Source organism: Centruroides vittatus, unplaced genomic scaffold (genome assembly GCF_030686945.1).
Source record: "Centruroides vittatus isolate TY-2023 unplaced genomic scaffold, ASM3068694v2 contig_1317, whole genome shotgun sequence".
Taxonomy (NCBI): domain Eukaryota; kingdom Metazoa; phylum Arthropoda; class Arachnida; order Scorpiones; family Buthidae; genus Centruroides; species Centruroides vittatus.
In genome coordinates, this window is record NW_027120840.1 from 234,400 (window position 1) to 254,720 (window position 20,321).

The 20,321-nt window shown below is 36.7% G+C and overlaps 2 protein-coding genes across 2 annotated transcripts; one reads left to right on the forward strand and one right to left on the reverse strand.

Moving 5' to 3' along the window:
* The first annotated feature begins 2,007 nt into the window (after positions 1 to 2,007).
* On the forward strand, positions 2,008 to 7,116 carry LOC136990507 (uncharacterized). The gene has a single exon (XM_067288910.1). The coding sequence runs from the start codon at positions 2,008 to 2,010 to the stop codon at positions 7,114 to 7,116; it is 5,109 nt and encodes a 1,702-aa protein (XP_067145011.1).
* A 3,235-nt stretch (positions 7,117 to 10,351) lies between these two features.
* LOC136990553 (gastrula zinc finger protein XlCGF57.1-like) lies at positions 10,352 to 11,252 on the reverse strand. The gene has a single exon (XM_067288958.1). The coding sequence runs from the start codon at positions 11,103 to 11,105 to the stop codon at positions 10,428 to 10,430; it is 678 nt and encodes a 225-aa protein (XP_067145059.1). The 5' UTR covers positions 11,106 to 11,252; the 3' UTR covers positions 10,352 to 10,427.
* Positions 11,253 to 20,321: the final 9,069 nt, after the last annotated feature.

Here is a 20,321-nt window from a genome sequence, read left to right on the forward strand (position 1 = left end):
TTTAACATATTTAGATTTTTACAGCTATAGTGAGAAACGTTTAAAATTTACAACAGCCCTGTGGCGTTCTTTGAGATATACTAGTGATGCGACAAAAGAGGCATTTGACATTTGACAAGGAGGTATCTGTACCCTCGGGATTTGGCAACCTGCGTGCATGCACGCGCCGCACACTTACCAGGATGTCTCTGATTCCATTCATTAGCCACTCGTAGGGAGCTATTTCACTAAGTGGATTGTTTTAAGATTTAAAAAGTAAAGAATATTTCGTTCTTTTTATGTAAGTTTCTTCACAAAGTTATATTTAATTATAAGTTTCTTTAAAAGTATATTCATACGATTGAAGAATGTTTTTGTACTAGGCATGTATATTCATCACACATTTTGTTTTACCAAGTTTTTTTTTATAATTTTAATTTTAGCCCTTATATCGTGGCTAGTGATTTAAAAATTTATTTTAAAAAAGTTTTGGCTCAAGACCGTATAATGAAAAAGAAAACATTATTAAAAGAGAAAGACCAATGTCTAAATAAAATATAAATATGTCAATAAAAACATTTCGACATTTTGACGATAAAATTTATGACGAATGACGATTCTTTCGTAAAATTGAAGCAATTTGGAAATCAAAATAGAATAGAATTTAACATTGGTAGACAATATAAAATAAATATTGAAAATTATAACAAGATAATTACGATTAATAAATATATCTAAATTAATAGATGTTATATGTTTTTTTCTCAAAGCGAGAATTGGCATTTAGAGGGCGTAGGGAATTTATTGAATTTAATAACGGAGGTAATTATATTGAATTTTCTTATTTATTAAGTACGTCGGATAATCTATTAAAAATACATTTAAAGAAGTATACGGTTTTTACTGGCTTATCGAACAAACGAATACGAACGGGCCCTGACGCGCAATTAATTGATTTCCCTTGTAAGTCGGCTTCTTACAGAAGCACAGCTTCCCTATCATCAAATGTCACGGCACGCCACTGGAATAAAACTACGTTTTGTTATTGTAGACATTTACAAGGAATAAAAGATTTAAATGTTTCATATTTATGAGTAGGTCAAGCTTGTAGTGTTTTCTGTCGACTGCAAATTTAACATCTTTGGTTCTGTTGGTCGAACTGTGAACAGAATAACTATTGGCACAAGCTTTTACCTTAAACGTGCAGAAGGAAGTGTTATGCTGCCATCCATGACAAAGTCATATGAAGTTGGAATGTTATTTCTTGTTCTTATAAACTAAACAATAAAATAGATTTCTATTTATATATATAAATTAAAAGTTCTTATTACATTTCTCTCTTCATTCGCATAATGACTTTGAGTCACTACATATTTCCAAACGAATCATCAAAAGAAAAAATTGAAATAACAAAAGTAAGTATCAAAACCTTAAACGAAAAATTAGGTGGTTTGCCTTAAATTTTTATTATTTTAAACTTGTATAGTTACTCAGGAAAATTATTTCGGTATTTAAAATAATGAAAATTAATGACGTTAACCTATTACATATCAAGTCAAAGTTTCTGTTCGGTATCAATCGTATTAGTGCAGAAAAAAAGTGTATGTTTGGCGGGGGGCGCGTATGTAACGTGGTTGATCGGTGCTGGAGGGAGAAAGGGTAATGGCGTCTACGTATTACACGTTGTGATGACGATTTGTACCTGTCCAGTTTGTATTGATTCAGTTTATATTAAAGATAACTAAGAGACTTTAAGCTTCGTTTTATCATCTGTCCGGAAACATTGCGAAGGCTCATTGACATAATTTGGTCCGTCGAGGCGGATTCTGGTGTGGTTGGCGAGGGTTAAGCCTAATACAGACAGCAGCTATTTCATCCATCGACATCCAGCCGGATACCCGAAAACTTAAACAGTGAGTACCGTTTAATTGTTTCTTGGACGACGATCAATACGACCACGTGAATAGTATAGGCATTTCGGATACATTGGGAATTGGAGGACATCTTAAGGCATAACGAGCATTCAAGATGGAGGCACTCTTAAACCGAAGGAAGGTACTAAAGGGACGGGTAACCAGGATTGAAAATATATTAGAGGAACATGGAGTTCAACCTCTCGGTGAGGTAACGGCACAACTATATCTTAAAAAATTAAACACGTTATCGGACGAAATCGATCAGTTACAACAAGACATTAGTGGAGAATGTTTGGAAGACGAATTTGAGGTACATGATGCTCAATATAACACACTAATTGGTCGCGTGGAAGCCATGACTATTCGACTCATGACTGTTGAACAAAATTCAACAACCATAAGTTCAGTACCCAACAGTGCGACTGGAACAGAAGTTAAACTTCCAAGATTGGAACTCCCGGTTTTTAACGGCAAGTACGACGAATGGCTCTCCTTCCGCGATTTATTCACAGCAACTGTTCATAATAATTCTACACTATCTAGTGCCCAAAAACTCCAATATTTGAAATCCTCAGTACGACAGGACGCCGCTTTATTGATTCAATCCATCCCCATCACGGATGGAAACTATCAGGAAGCTTGGGATACATTGTTAAAAAGATACAATCACAATCGTGAGATAATTGATTCGTACATTCAGAAGTTATTCAAGCAACCCAACATTGCACATGAATCAGCCACTGCGTTACGACACTTACTAGATACAACTAATGAGTGTATTCGTGCACTAAAGGTATTAAAGCAACCTGTACAACATTGGGACTCTATTCTGCTGTATATCCTCAGAGAAAAAATGGATCAAGAATCTCGTAGACAATGGGAACTTGCTCAGAAGGACGCAGAAGAACCAACATTTAAAAACATAACCTCTTTTTTAGAACAACGAGCTAGAGCACTGGCTGTTTCCCAACCCAATATTCATTCTGACCAATCAAGGCCAACATCCAGACTTCGTCAGTTTTCACAGTCCAAGCAAATATCTGCTGCAGCACACCATGGTATTGTGCAGCCAGCATGTCCCATATGTCATGGCCCACATTCAGTTTTCAAGTGTTCGACATTTTTGGGCGCATCGGTGAACGAACGGAGAGATCTAGTTAAGAAGCATGAGTTATGCTACAACTGCTTGAAGCTTGGACATCCGGCAACAAAGTGTAAAGCAGGTCACTGCAAAAAATGTTCACATAAACATAACACCCTTATACATCAAGATGGCCCACATGACAGTGCAACAACCTCCAGCAGGGTTGTAGAACCAGAAGTCATGTCACACATGTCAAAGCAATCAAGTGGGCATAGACAAGTATTGCTATCCACTGCTGTCATTCAAGTGAGGAACTTTCAAGGAGAACTACAACCATGTCGGGCTCTATTGGATTCTGCCTCTCAAACAAGTTTTATTACTGAACGTTGTGCTCAGCAACTTAGACTGAAGCGGAAACCATCTAACGTAACTATTTCAGGAATTAATTCTACCGGTATTAGCACCGCGTCCAGTAGTTTATGCATTAACATAAGGGTTACCTCAAGCAATTCAGAGGATATTTGTGTAGAAACACTAATTACTCCAAATGTGACAACAAACTTGCCGAATTTCCACTGTGACCCGTCCAATTGGGCACATATAAAGGGACTTCAATTGGCGGACCCAACCTTTCATAAACCAGGCACAATCGATATACTTTTAGGTGCAGATGTTTACAATGAGGTTATTTGTCCAGGGCAGTGCAAGGGACCACCAGGAACTCCTAGCGCATTGAACACAGTATTTGGTTGGGTACTATCAGGACCAATAGGTTTGAACCAACCACCAGTTTCAGTCAAGGTTCATCACTGTAGTATTAATAATCAGCTAAAAAAATTCTGGGAATTGGAAGAACTGCCTGAAATAAGACATTTAACAACACAGGAACAACTGTGTGAAACCATTTTTTATAGTACACATTCACGTGATTCAACCGGCAGGTATGTGGTTCGTCTCCCTTTCAAAAACTCCACACACAGGCTTGGAGAGTCAAGAAAGACGGCCATTAGACGGTTTCAACAACTAGAACACAGGCTACAAGGGAACAACAATCTGTATAATCAATATAAATCTTTTTTGGATGAATATTTATCCTTGGGACATATGGAAGCAATTAGACAGGAGGAAATCCAGCTCAACCCTTCAAGGACATATTATCTTCCCCATCATGCAGTGTTCAAAGACACAAGTACTACAACCAAGCTTCGGGTTGTTTTTGATGCATCGGCTAAAACTACCACAGGACACTCACTCAATGATGAGCTTCTGGTTGGACCAAGAATACAGGATGAGTTACTCAGTTTGTTAATTCGGTTTCGGTTTCCTGTTGTTGCGATGGTAGCAGATCTTGAAAAAATGTACCGGCAGATTTGGATACATCCAGATGACAGAGATTTTCAAAGAATCATTTGGAGGAACCATCCAACCGAGCCTCTTAAGGATTATCGATTATTAACAGTCACCTACGGTACGGCTTCAGCACCATATCTAGCTACCAAGGTTCTCCAACAATTGGCTAAGGACGAGGGTGCAAGGTTTCCATTGGCAGCTACAGTGCTCACTCAAGACTTTTATGTTGACGACCTAATGACAGGGGCTAACTCAACAGAAGAAGCCCTTAGACTTCAAGCAGAACTCATTCAACTGACACAACAGGGTGGGTTTAATCTTCGGAAGTGGGTGTCAAATCACCCATTGATACTAGATGCAATTTCACCAGAACTAAGAGAGATTCAACTCCCATTTCAAATAGATAATGAGAAGTCAGTCAAGACGTTAGGTCTTCAGTGGCATCCTGCAACTGATCACCTTTCCTTCACTGCAACCACCTTACCAGAACACATCAATAGTACTAAACGAACAATCTTGTCAGATATTGCAAGGATCTTTGATCCGCTTGGCTTACTTGCACCAGTAACTATTCGCGCAAAATTGATGCTCCAAGAACTTTGGCAGCTCAAATCAGACTGGGATGATCACTTACCGAGAGACCTTGAGAAAAGATGGCAGGCATTTCGAGACCAATTGGATCAAATTAGAACTATCAAGATCCAACGTTGTGTTGGTCAGTCAAGTATCGAAGACATTAGTTTACACGGCTTTTGTGATGCCTCTGAAAGGGCGTTTGCGGCAGCGGTTTATTTGAGGACTATGGCTCATAATAAGGGTAGTCAAGTTTATCTCATAGCGGCAAAAACGAGAGTTGCACCCTTGAAAACAACCAGTTTGCCTAGACTGGAGCTATGTGGAGCTGTTCTTCTGGCAAGACTGATCAGAACAATTCAATCCTCCCTAAGGAGACCCATCACCGAAGTTCATGCCTGGTCAGACTCTACGATCACACTTTCTTGGTTATCATCGTCTCCACAACGTTGGAAAACATTTGTTGCCAATCGAGTTGCGGAAGTTCAAACTACTATTCCCAACGCCAAATGGCATCACATTTCTAGCGAAGAAAATCCAGCGGACTGTGCTTCCCGAGGGATTTCAGCAACTGAGTTACTATCTCAGTCACTTTGGTGGCATGGCCCTCATTGGCTTCTTGACACTCAATTCCCAGAAACAAATCCTGCGTTATGTAATAGTGCAGAATGTGCTGTCGAAGAAAGGAAGATCCATACCATTGTGGCTCACACTCGAATGGATGAGTCATTATTGACCACGTTTTCATCATTGTCTAAGCTAAAAAGAGTCACAGCATTCGTACACAGATTTATCAACAATTGTCGTCTTCCTGCTACTGCACGTCAGATAGGTCCTATATCAAAGCAAGAATTAGATTCAGCTCTCTTATATTGGGTTAAGGTGATCCAGCACAACAGCTTCGGCCCAGAGATTGAGGCATTAAGGAATAACAAACCGCTTCCAAGCAAGGGTAAAGTAACACAATTACATCCCTATCTTGACCACAACGGAATTCTCAGGGTGGGCGGAAGACTTAGATATGCGAAGATAACTCCTGATCAAGCACACCCCATCTTGTTATCACATCGTAACAAGCTTGTACAGTTACTCATAGACATGGAGCATAAGAGATTACTACATGGAGGTCTCCAACTAGTGATGTCAACCTTACAACAACGTTTTTGGATAATTGGAGCCCGGGACGCCATTCGACATCACATAAGACGATGCATTCCGTGCGTGAGACAACGTGCAGAAACTGCCCAACAACTTATGGGTGATTTACCGCCAATGCGGGTGAATCCAGCGCGTCCTTTCCTTAAGTGCGGAGTCGACTTTGCAGGCCCCTTTCAACTTCGCCTCATCAAGGGTCGAGGTCAACATTCATTCAAGTCATACTTAGCGGTGTTTGTGTGTTTTGTCACTCGAGCTGTTCATCTTGAACTAGTCAGTGCACTGACAACAGATGCATTCTTAGCAGCTCTCAAGCGGTTTGTAGCTCGACGAGGAAAATGCTCTGATATTTTCAGTGACTGTGGTACCAATTTTATTGGAGCAGATCGAGAACTCAAAAAATTCATCAATTATGTTTCAATCAGGCAACATACTAATGAGATATACAACTGGCTTGCCAACGAAGGCATTTCATGGCACTTCAGCCCTCCTGCAGCCCCTCACTTTGGAGGTCTGTGGGAGGCTGGAGTAAGGTCAGTGAAATACCATCTAAAAAGGGTACTTGGACCTCATCGACTGACTTATGAGGAAATGGAAACACTGTTGTGTCAAATTGAAGCCTGCTTAAACTCCAGACCACTCACAGCACTTAGCAGTGATCCTAATGATCTCACAGTTCTCACACCAGGACACTTCATTATTGGCGATTCCCTTTCAGCAATTCCTGAGCCAGATCTCACTAGCATCAATTCTAACCGCCTTTCTCGATGGCAGCTAGGCCAACAGATGTTGCAACATTTCTGGAGACGGTGGAAACGTGAATATCTTGTAAGGCTACAACAACGACCTAAATGGGCAGCCAAAAGGGAGAACATCAAGATTGGTGAGTTAGTGTTACTCAAGGAGGACGATCTACCACCCACAAAATGGAAGATGGCGAGAGTTTGTGAACTTCATCCTGGAGAGGACAATTGTGTACGGGTCGTGACAGTCAAATTGGCATCCGGTCAACAGCTCAAGCGACCTATTGTGAAGATATGCCCACTTCCTCTTGATTAACTGATTAGTGACACTGGTCTTGTAACCGCGTCAGATTGAAACTGTTCTTTCAAGGTGGGCGGGATGTTCGGTATCAATCGTATTAGTGCAGAAAAAAGTGTATGTTTGGCGAGGGGGCGCGTATGTAACGGCTTGATGGTGCTGGAGGGAGAAAGGGTAATGGCGTCTACGTATTACACGTTGTGATGACGATTTGTACCTGTCCAGTTTGTATTGATTCAGTTTATATTAAAGATAACTAAGAGACTTTAAGCTTCGTTTTATCATCTGTCCGGAAACATTAGCGAAGGCTCATTGACAAGTTTCATTTGAATTAAGTACTTCTAATTTAACATGCATTGTTAGTAAGTTAGAGTCCAGTTGAAAATACTTAATAAAAAATTGTTAGATTTCGTGTTCAAAATGTTACGCAACTCGTTACTGCATTTTTTTGCGGCAACGAGTTGCGTAACTTTTCCGTCGTAACATTTAAAACTGCGCGCGAAGCCTGTTATATTTTATTTAAAAAATTTTGTGTAATCAATTACCGTATAAAGTGAATTAATCTACAGTAACTGCCCAATACTAACGATCTTTAAAATTTAAATTTCCAACGAATTCATTTTTGTTAGTCGTTTAAATTTTAAACTTATTATTATTAACTATATATTTAATCCTCTCCCTCTATCTCGCGGGGGTGGGGGATTTCGAAAAATCCCTTTTTACTGTACGTTCTCGTGATGTACCCTAACTGTGTACCAAATTTCAACTTTCAACTCCTAACCGTTTGGGTTCTGCGCTTATTATTGACATCAACCCATCTCGATTATATATATAGATTATTTAAACTTCTTGTACTGAAGCAGTGTATACATGCTAACGGAGAAGAGTATCGTTTGACACGAACAAAAGCATTGCAATGGCGACGATCAGCAAAAGAAAAGGCGTGGGCTGTAGTCATGAAGACTGCATTTGACTATTACAATTATATTCTGTGGTCAGCGCCGGATTAAGCCTCTAGCGGGCCCTAGACAAAATTTAAATTGGGGCCCTATTTAAATAAGTTGCTTCTAAGCAAATCTTATATAATGTGACATTAGCGTAGCTAGCATGGGTGACACCCGGTGCAGATATCGTGGTGTCACCCCAAGTCACACCGTAGTGTTACCCTTTTTAACTGTTTTATAAAACACTATTGAATTGTAATAACTTCCCACTCGAGCAACTTGAACGATGCGATGTCGCGACGTATAAGTATAAATTTAGAAAATGAATCATAACCACGCATCAGTATTACTATGAGAGGCGGCCCTAGAAATATTTGTAGATGGTGCGAGAGATCTCGTGGGAGAGATTACTTCTGACGCACGGATGGCTGTTGGCCTTTTTTTTTTTTTTTTTAGGTAATAGCTAATGGAGCCGGGCCCCTCCGAATTACGGGCCCTAGACATTTGCCTACTTTGCCTATTCGATAATCCGGCCCTGTCTGTGGTCCTCCTTGCTGTTTCAGATACCAAATGTTTACATATATAAATATAGGATCTCCAGGAAGCAATAATGATGCACATATTTAAAAAAAAAATTCTCTCTCTCTCTTTTAACATGCCTACAAAATATAAACTCCTTAGAATTATGGGAAAGAATTGGAAGAAAAATTGTGCCACCTTTAATTATTAGTGACTCTCCTTTTTCTTTACAGCCAACTTTAATGAACCCGTTCCAAATAAAACAGAGAAAAAACATTCAATTTTAGATTATCTAGAGCTTGACGAGTAGTGGAAAATGTCTTTGGAAGATTAAAAGCAAGATTTCGAAGGCTTTCTAAACGAGTGGATAATAGGATTGATATATCAAAACAAGTTATTAAAACTTGCTATTGTACTTTAAATTCTGACATTGCTATTATTAAATAATGTACAAAATTTGAATTAAGTAACACTTTGTTCTAAAATCATTAATATAAATTAATTTTTATGTGAACAGTTCTCATAACTTGAAGGGTTAAATGAAACTCCCTGTAACTGAAAATTCTTTTTTAAACAAGTTCTTGAAAATCAGGAGACAGAGTACATGAATTTTGTAACAAATCGATATTTTGGGGTAAGTTGTACGATATTACCTAAGTTCGAAGCGAGTGAACGTAACTGTTGAAGAACGTAACGGTTTTGAGAAACTGTTTAGTGCAGGGGGTCGGAAAGTGCGGCTCTTCGGACAAACTCAAATCTCACCTCATCTCAAGCAGTCTTATATAACTTATGAGTTTACGAAATAGAGCCGCCGAACGAACTTCAACTCGTACGGCATACTTTAGCCCGTCCGCACATGACCACTCGCGTTGATCAATATGAATCGCATGCCAGTGGTAGCATTTAAACATATCTATATATATAAACTATTGAACGCGTCCGTCCGTCCGTGTAACGTTATGCTGAAAACGGCCACTAGAGGCGCCCCTGTCGTGTGTCGTATTTCGCACATTTAAATTAACAATATAAATTATTATTTACATTAACAGTATAAATTGTTATTATTCATTTGGCCAATAGCCAACAACAATATAAATAATTTAGTACACAGTATTTGTAATATGAATTTATTATTGTCACGGAATGCCTATAACGCGCACTAGGGGACGTCCTTCAACACAGTTGATCGGCGATCGGCCAGGCAGTTAAGCCTCGATGCGGCTCTCTGGTATTTTTGGTATCTTGTTTCCATGACAATTTGGCTCTTCTCACTTGACAAACTGCCGACCCTTGGTCTAGTCCAACAGAATAAGCAGCCCTGAGGAACAGTTCCAGTTCCAGAAATAAAACTCGATTTTCCACCTCTGACAGGATTAAAAAGGTTCAGGACAGAAAGAGTGAAATATCGAAAAATAAATAAGATAACGGTTTATAAATACAGTGAGTGATCGATTAACGAACATAATCCGTACCAAGAGTTTGTTTGCTATCCGAATTGTTTATTAACCCAAGGACAACGCCAGCGAATAGGCCGGGGGGGCAAGCTAATGTAAATTGATAGAGGATATGAATTGTATGTAAATAAAATAAAAACGATTCATAAAGTTTTAATCATTTACTATGTACCGGAAAAGAAATATTTTAATTAAAACATTTTCATGGTTAAAATAAGAATATGGAAAAATCCCTCTTCTTTTGTTTTACTAATTCTTTTCTTTTATTAAAATTTCGCTAGACATAATTAACATTCATATTACTTTCGTCTGTTGTGAATCCGAAAGTGTTTAAGTTTGCCTTTTTTGTGAACTTCTGTTTACACTAGTCACAAGTGTAAGGCTTTTCTCCTGTATGGATTCTTATATGAGTTTACAAATTTTGTTTAGTTCTAAAGCTTTGTTCACACTCGTCGCAACTGTAAGGCTTTTCTCCAGTGTGAATCCGAAGGTGTGTAATTAAATGCGCCTTTTGTGCAAACTTCTGTTTACACTCGTCACAACTATAAGGCTTTTCTCCAGTGTGTGTTCGGAGGTGCGTTATTAAGCTTGTTTTATGTGTAAACTTCTGTTTACATTCGTCGCAACTGTAAGGCTTTTCTCCAGTGTGAATCCGAAGGTGTGTAATTAAATGCGCCTTTTGTGCAAACTTCTGTTTACACTCGTCACAACTATAAGGCTTTTCTCCAGTGTGTGTTCGGAGGTGCGTTATTAAGCTTGTTTTATGTGTAAACTTCTGTTTACATTCGTCGCAACTGTAAGGCTTTTCTCCAGTGTGAATCCGAAGGTGTGTAATTAAATGCGCCTTTTGTGCAAACTTCTGTTTACACTCGTCACAACTATAAGGCTTTTCTCCAGTGTGTGTTCGGAGGTGCGTTATTAAGCTTGTTTTATGTGTAAACTTCTGTTTACATTCGTCGCAACTGTAAGGCTTTTCTCCAGTGTGAATCCGAAGGTGTGTAATTAAGTACTCCTTTCGTGTAAACTTCTGTTTACACTCGTCACAACAGTAAGGCTTTTCTCCTGTATGGATTCTTTCATGCCTTTGCATATGTTGATTAGTTTTGAAATTCTTCTTACAGTGTTTACATGAAAATTTCTTTCGGTTCCTTTTTCCTGCAATTAATAAAATTGCTTTAAATATTTTATCGATATATAATAAAAACTTTCTTAAATAAGAACAATAATTAAATCAATAATAATATTTAATTTAAATATAAAAATTATTATTTAAAGAGATTTCTGTATCAAAACACACAAAATTAATTTCAGAGATAATATATTTTTATACACGAACATTATTATGTTACTAATATTTTCAACAACAGCTAATCAGGGACGATATATTAAAGTAAACAATTTCTATAAAACATTTTAAAAGTGTATTTATGTCTTCGTGAATATTCTTTTTATATCCTTGCAGCAGATCCTTTGCTTCTTTTTAAATGAACAGCATTAATGTAAGTAATGCAATATAACTAATACACACTTTCTTCTATACACTTGGATAATATTTTCTTCTAAACTGTGTTTCGTCCAAAGAACTACTGAAAGTAATAACAACATTCATGAAACAAACAACATAAAATTTAATTTTACGTGACTTTTAATATTAGAATGTATTATTCACATTCTTATTCATTCCTATTGTTAAATGTAAAGTTGTATAATGTGTTAGATTCAGATTTTTAAAAATTATGTATTTTTGAAAGACTTGTGTTAAGTATACTTTCCTCGTAACTTATCGATAAGAGGAACTCACAACGTTGGAACGTGTGAATTACAAATTCTGAAGAGTGAATCGTGGATTTCATTCTTGCAAGATTGAATTTCGTTCGTTTCCTGTTTAGTTTGTTTGTCGTATTTTCAGGGTGAAGAGTATCTGAATAGAAAAATACAACGATTTTAATTAAATATCAGACAAATTTATATTCAAAGGATGTTGTGGAGTGACTTAAATTTCTATTCTTTAGGCTAAATCACTCAAAATATATATAAATTCTATCTTTAAATCACATGATATTTACAGATAAACAGTGTACACATTTACTAAAACACTAATAATTTTTTATGATAAAGTGTAATTCGTGAATTTTATAAAAATTCTTTTAAACTGATGTCTATACGTAAAATATCTATACATAATGCAAAAATAAGTCTAAATTGGAATTGCTATTGTAGACGTTTACATTGACTAACTACCTATAATATGAAACAGAAAATAAAACATTATGACTAGTTGAAGTTTGTAATATTTTCAGTCGACTGCAAAATTTAACATTTTTGGCTCTGTTGATCGAACTGTCAATTTATTCTAGTCATAGTTCGACCAACGTGCCAAAAATGTTAAATTTGTCACAAGCTTTTCCTTAAACATGGAGAAGGAAGCGTTATTGTTTGGGTATAAATGGTAGTCTATGGAGATGGAAGGCGGGTGGTTACTGATGAAATATGTACGGAGAATGTGGATATACAGTAGATTCCCCTATAACACGGATTCGTATAACACGGCGAAAAAACGCAGTTGTGTTCGTATAACACGGTAAAACGTCATCGCCGACTCCTGTCGCGACAGGATTGGATGAATCTGGACCAATAGCGAATATTGTACAAACCGTTGAGTTTAAATGAGCAGCTGTCCTACTAAAAATGTATTTATTGATTAACGGCCATAAAAATTATATTTATATTGATATTGATGATGTTTCCAAAGTTCGGCGTATTTTTCGCAGGAAAATAACTTATCGGGAAACACGCGCCCGCCGTTCAATGAGCCGCTCCGCGACGAAAACAAGATTAAGCAATGGCGTCGTCAAACGCTGCACACTCGGTAAGTAATCCTACAATTTTTTGTTTATACCATAGTTTATATTGATTATTCACAAAAAGTTATACGTGATTTGAAAATGTTGAGTCAAATTAGTCTAGAATCGATTAATTTTATAGAAGAAAATCTTTTAAACAGTTGTAGCCACTAAATTGCACACGTGCCGGGCTGTGATTGGCTCATGTATTTAAGTGACTCGTACAACAGGACTCATATAACATAGAACTTATCTACCGTGTTATAGGGAGGTCTACAGTATTTCAAAACAGAATGCAAAAACTTCTGCTGGAAAACTACGGATCTTGAGTATCTTCCATTTTATTCATGATAATGATCCAAAACACAATCTTATAAAGTGGCTGCGGTAAATTTGCCAAAAAATGATTGAGTCACAAACAGAGTTTAATCCTAAATGTAATCGAATATTTTTAGAATGAATTAAGTCGAAAAATTCGGAGACTTAAAATTACTAACAAAAATGAAGTGAAAAGCACGTTGGAACAACTATGATCAGAAAATTGCCACAGAAAACTTATTTATAGACGATCACTGCCAAACAGATTGAACACTGTGCTGGAATGAAAAGTCAACAAGATATTGAAATATTCAATCTTTTGATGTAACTAAATTTTAAATTAAAAATTAAGGTGATCTGTTCCATTACCATTGTTACGTAGAATTGCCTAAAATTGTTATTAGAAGCGTAATCCCCAAGGAGCGTAATCAGTGAAGCAATCTTAGTATTCGAATGCGGTTTATGGAATAGACTTTTGACGGCACGAAATCAATCTTTTCCATTACGCTAATGATACTAGATGCGAGACCTCAGAACACCAGGCAAATTCCTCTTATTTTTATATCTTTTATTTATTATTTGAAAATAAGTATTTCCATTTGCAATCATAACTGGGCCGTTTTTATATAGTTGTTTGCTTAGAGTGAAGTTTTATAGTCAGGCCCCGCTTGCTCCTCTTGGTACATGCGGCCCGGGCTGAACTTCATAAAAGGGTGTGCGCACAAATTACGTCCTTAGTTTCCTTCAATTTGTTATTTCCTCTTTCTCTTTGTTCCAGTTTGTCCAAGTTTTCGTACCCCTTCTTTCTTTGAAAGTCCAACAAAACTGAAATTCCGGCAAAACTTTTATCTGTGTATGAATAATAAAAAAATGCATAAACTGAATAAAATTTAATGAAATAAAACGAACCTCCAATAAAGTTCAACCCCCTCTTTCCCCACGTTCGACTTTGTCGGACTTGTCTACATTTAGGTCCGTGCCTAACGATAACCCCAAACTGTTAACAAGGTCAAAAGTACACGATATTCAAAGAGAAGAGGAGAACGTCACTAATAACAGGTGACTTTTATATAACCTTTATACATTGTATATAAAACTACAGTATGGTCTAAATAATCTAAGCTAAAGGTAATGTCTACAAATAAAACTGATAGATTAATACATATATTATTCTCTAAACGAATTTATTATTTTTTATATTCATAAACACGAGTTGATTATAAGCTGATACATATTTTGCGCAAATATTAACTAAATATTAAACGTTTTATCGATATCGAGTCGGCATCATAGTTATATAGTTGGTGTTGCAGTGACATCTGTTACCACAGAAGGATAATGTTTCTTTTCATTGCAGTTTTAAATATGTTTGCAAATTGTGTATTTTAAAGTTATTTTATTAAATTTAAAATATAAAGTTTTAAAGAACATAGCCGCATCGTGTCACTTTTATTACAAACTTTTTTAAAAATGTTTTCTTCGTGCCACGTAACGTTGTATTATCCAATAGAAAGTAACGATCTAACGAAGCCGTTCGCTTCAACCTTAATCTAATTTCAGCTTATTTCTATTCAAATAAATTTATTTGATTTGAATGTTGTCGATAAATTTAATATTAATAACTCTGCTTCTTGCCCTTACATTATTATTCGACGTATTTTCGGTTTATATTTTAGGGTTTACCAAACACAGCAATCGAGTATTTCAAAACAATTTATTACCCTTTACTAATTATAACATTTATTACAATTGTGAATAATTGTTTACTCGATTGCAGTGTGTGATAAGCCTTAAATATAATTGACAACAAACTCCGTTTATGCAAGAATTACGTTGGGTAACACGACATCTGATTCTTTTCTTATTGTCAAAGCTTTTAAAACGTTAAATATAAATTGATTAATCACACTAAAACATAAAAATAAATGAATTCGATTAAGTCTAAATGAAATATTGGCAAGCGCCAAATCCGACAGAAGGCGATCAAAATGGCTGCCGAAACAGGTAAGAAGCCGACAGGAAACGTTGTCTTGTTGAAGGTGAAACCGTTTTGGATGCTGGACACATCGTATTTTGTGGATTAAACTCTAACAACAACACTGAAAATAGTCATATTTATCATAATAGTTATGTTTTTATATTAGAACATGGTGTATACTGCTTAAAACATTTTAACACTTCTCACCTGTTATGCGTTAACAGGTGAGAAGTGTTTTAATTCTACACACATTAGTCTTTTATTTTATTTTTAAATAATAATTCTTATGTAGTCATGACGGAGCGATAATATTCCTATTCAAGTTTGAAAATTATTCTCTTGAAAATCTGAAGCCGTCCACATAAAAAGAAAAAAATGTCTAATTTTTTTTTTTTTTTTTTTTTTTTTTTCTAAATGGACATGCCTGTCGAAAAATTGTTTTTGTACGCAGATCGGAAAGAAAATAGGTAAATTTTCTATCTTCATATACGTATGTCGAGATAACTTTCCAGTCAAATTTTTAAAAATATTCTTAATTGAAAATATAAGTTAATTTACGTTTTGTTTTCATTTTAGTATTATGCTCAGCTATCACATGTTTACGAAAACCAGACAGCCCCGCTTTGCACGTGCATTCTCCCCGTAATTGAGATGTGTTAAAACGACAATATCTGAGATTGCAACACTGAAGCAACAACATGAACTTTCAGTGTTGTTGTTAGAGTTTAATCCACAAAATACGACGTGTCCAGCATCTAAAACGGCTTCACCTTCTACAAGACGTTTCCTGTCATCGATACAGTCTAGAATTTGACATAAATTCAATGTATTTAATAAATATATAAAAATATAAATACGACTATACATTTATTAAATATAAATAACGTCGGCAATGTACTTTTTATTAATTATTTACTTTATAAATTTAATGATTTGTTCTCCATTTGGTCATCGCAGTAGTTGTCACCGATGGAAACTCAATCGGCTCAGGCATTAAACAAACACATGGTCGCTTCCTTACCTGTTTCGGCAGCCATCTTGAGCGCCCTCTGTCAGATTAGGCGCTTGCCAATAAATATCTAAGAGAATTACGGGCCGATATTCTTATTGTTAATTAAGTGAATATAAATCTATAGAATTTCGACTATTGAAATGAAACGTTTATTTCTACATTCAAATATTTAAGTAAACTTTCCTTTCATGACTTTGTCTAATTATTAGAGCTAAAGAGTAAAATTATGGATGTAAAAAATAAGGAAATCGGGTTAATTTGCACCGAGGTATTCAAAGATGGCGGCGTTTCCGGTTGCGACTGCCGACGTTCCCAACGGCGACTGTTGGAAGCGAGACGCGATCACTTGATTACCTCGGAAAAGCGCCGACGCCTAACTAAAAAAATGTATGTTGTCTGTAAAAACTACTACTACTACGACGTTTACGAAAAAAAAACTTTACTTACGTTTCCGAAGGCTATCATTTTCTTTTCTTTTTTTGGCAACGACAGCGTGGTGACCGGTTTTCGATTCGGCTTGGGACGATTTTTTTCTTCGTCCGTTTTACATTCCCACTTGTATTTTTCTTCCTCTTCGTTTCCGTTTCCTCCTTTTTCTTTCGGGGTTCTGGGGGCACAATTCTAGGTCCGAATGACGCGGTTGGGACTTTCAGAACGGGAATCTTACCCGATCCCGGATATATGTAACTTAAATGTTTCGCAAACAGTTCGAATCGTTTTCCGGGCCGTAGTTGTGCCATTTAAACAACTTCTTGTACATGAACATGTACAGATAAGAATCCGACAAATCCTCGGTATAATGTTTGGGCAAATGCTTTCTGTTTTTTAAGACTCCCCATAGCCTTTCTATCTTCTGAGTGTGTACTACGCCGGTTTGAGGGTCCACGAAATTTTTCGAATGATTCACCGTCTTGTGAACTATTTCTACACCTTCCAGGTCGTCTATGTGATTATAACCTTTCCACTCATCCGTAAAAACCGTGCTTCCAGATTTAACGAATTTCGAAATTATCCAATTCAACGTCTCCTCGCTCCTGTCGTTGACCTTGCAAACAAAGCATGCGTTATCCTCGCGACACACTCCGCCGACTACCCATGTCGTACCATTCAGTTTGCGACCCTTTTCGTATTTACGTCTGGCTATCACGGTCTCGTCCATTTTCACGGTTCTGCCGGGTCCTCCTATTTTAAACGACGAAACATTCTTTACCGCTATCATCATTACTAGACGAAAGTAGTTTGCCCAATCGACAGACGTGTGACTACTGATAGAGCACGCAAAGGCCGCGTTCTTTAGCGTGCATTCCAAGCACAGCAAATGCCTTACGAAGGAAAACACTTTGCCTAAGGAAATGCGTCCGCACTTACCCCTAAAAATACCTTCGAAAGCGGAGGAGTTCTTTTTACAATAGGCGCATCTCATCGCCACGGAATTCCTGTCGGCACGGTACACCAACTTAGACGCACGGGAACAAACGGTACAAACGGCCTCGACATGTTGCGGCCAATTTCACGTCGGACGGAATTCTCTCGTCCATCCTCAAATCGTTAAATTCGCTTCCAAGCAATTCGAAGAACATTAGCGAATCACACCTAGTCCAGAATTCTTCCGAAAATATCACTTCGGTCGACATTATTATTATTCTCTTCATTTTTTTTTTCTTTCTTTCTAAATTTCGAAAAAACGAAATAAACAAAATGCAAAATGTCAGGAATAAATCTCGATACGAAAGGAAAAAAGAGGCACATACCGTAAAAACAGCAGTAGGAAAATTCTAAAGAACCAAAAGAAAAAAAAAACGTCTTGCATACGCCACGACCATGCGAACGAAAACGAAGATTTGCATAATTTTACCGCAAGAAAAAATCTACGACGAACGAAGCGATTTGCATACAAAAATTGCCAGATTTCGAAAAACGCCCTCTACAGTCGCCAGCGCTAAGCTTTCCGAACGGGTCACGTGATCGCGTCTCGCTTCCAACAGTCGCCGTCGGGAGCGTCGGCGTCGCAACCGGAAACGCCTCTATCTTGGACAACCTAGATGCATTTTAACCGGAAATCGCTTTTACTTACAAAAGGGGTTTCGAGTTCGTTCCTTTTTTATCTTGCTCGCGGAGATTCTTTCACTGTAATTTTAGCTGGCTTCATTCTGAAGTTTCTTCACTTTTATTTATTAGAAAAGATAAATTCCATTATTCTTGAGTTTTTTTTAATCTAAAAATAATAAGAAAAATAGGGGTGTACTATAGATTACCCCCTATGGAATTTCAGGACTTTGATTATATATTGGAACTCAGGGAACCGAGACGAGTTCAACAGTACCCTATTTTTGGACCGGAGACGAAAAATAAAAAAAGTTATCATACTTTTTCACTTACCATACTTTTTTAATGCCATCCATTTTCAATTTTTAAGAATTTTTAAAAATTTTAATTTGACTAACTTTGTTTTTAACGAACGTTTTAACATTAGATGGCTAAGTAGCCTAAAAAGGAAGGTCTGGTCATCTAAGAAGTTTGTTCTAGAACAAGAATAAAAAATGGTGATCGTCTAGAATTTTTTTCCGGAACGACTGTCTTTTTTAATTAATTTTAAAAAATAAAATTAATGTTAATGATACGGCAAAATAATAAAATAATTTTGTTACACGTAAAAAAAAATATAAACTAAAATTTCACTGGACATCTCATAACTTTAACGCCTGGCTTCTTATTCATATGGCTATGGTAGTGCTGAAGACAGGGGTAACAACTTCCAGTCTTATAAGCTAAACACTCAATTTTCAGAGGAGCGTTTTTCGGGAACGCTTTAGAAGTGGGTCCGTTAATTTGGATGAGAAACTATTTGTGTTTAGGGCTATTTGCTCGTCAAGTTTCGTTCCAACCGGAGAATCGAACGTCTGGCTATCTCTTTGTTGAACAGTCGACTTTAGAGCAAGCTAATTTCAACACTTGTTATTTTGTTTAGTTGAATTAAATAGGAAAAAAAAACTTTAAAAAATTTCTCAGATTGCCGAATTTATTCTTGGCAGAGAAATATTTTGCAATTTGGGAAATTTTCTCATCACTGTGCCCGGTCCCCAGAGAGCCGTTTCCTAATGAGACGTTAGACAAGGTAACAACGGAACAAAGATAAGCAAAACAAAGATAATACCAATGTCAATAGATATAGAGCTAGTGGGAGAAACGGCGGAACTAGATTGAGGCGCCTCTAGCAGCGAACTGAGGAAACAGAATCGGGGCTACAAAGGCGGCACGTGCTTTTCCTTTTCGGAGCGAACGAGTAATGATTGTTAGAAGGCAGTGCGGTTTTGACGCAATATTTACCGAAACTCCGAAAGAAAGTAACTTAAAGAACTAACTATTATACCCAACTTTTTAAAATACTTAATGAACCATCCAACACCTGAAGCTGAGACATGTTTATTTAACAAACATTAACGTTTTCAACCCTATATGATCGGCCATCTTCATATGCGACAGAAATTCGCACGTATTTTAACATTAAATGTCCGTCATATTGGGTTGAAAGCGTTAATGTTTGTTAAATAAACATTTCTCAGCATCAGGCGTTGGATGATTCATTAAATTTAAAGAACTTTTTACATTATTTACCAGTGATTGCAACAAGTAAATTTTAATGTCTTGCATATTTTTGTTAGAATGAAACTAATAGATATACTGTAATGTACCGGTATCTGCTATTATTTATTGAATTTCTCTTAACCACGTTTAGTGTACGAGAAAGAATTTCACGAAAATAAAACTTTGTTCCCAAAAAATTTGAGCAAATTTAGCTGTTTATTAAATATTCGCAGGCAAATTACAGGTTTAATATTTATATATATATATATATATATGTATATATATACTAGCTGACACGGCCACACGTTGTTGTGGCTCAAAATGTATCTATTATAAATGTATAACACTTTCCCCGTGAGGGGAATTTCAAAAAATCTTTTATCAGTGTACATTCTCTTGACGTACCCTATTAAAACGCAATCAAAAACGCATCTAAAATAGTATAATAAAAGCCGAGTTCTTCACAGTAAGCCTTAATCCCGTCACTTTTCCCGCTGGGGAATATCGAAAAATCTTTTTTTAGTGGATATTCAGTTGACGTAACTTATTAAAACGCAATTAATAACGCAA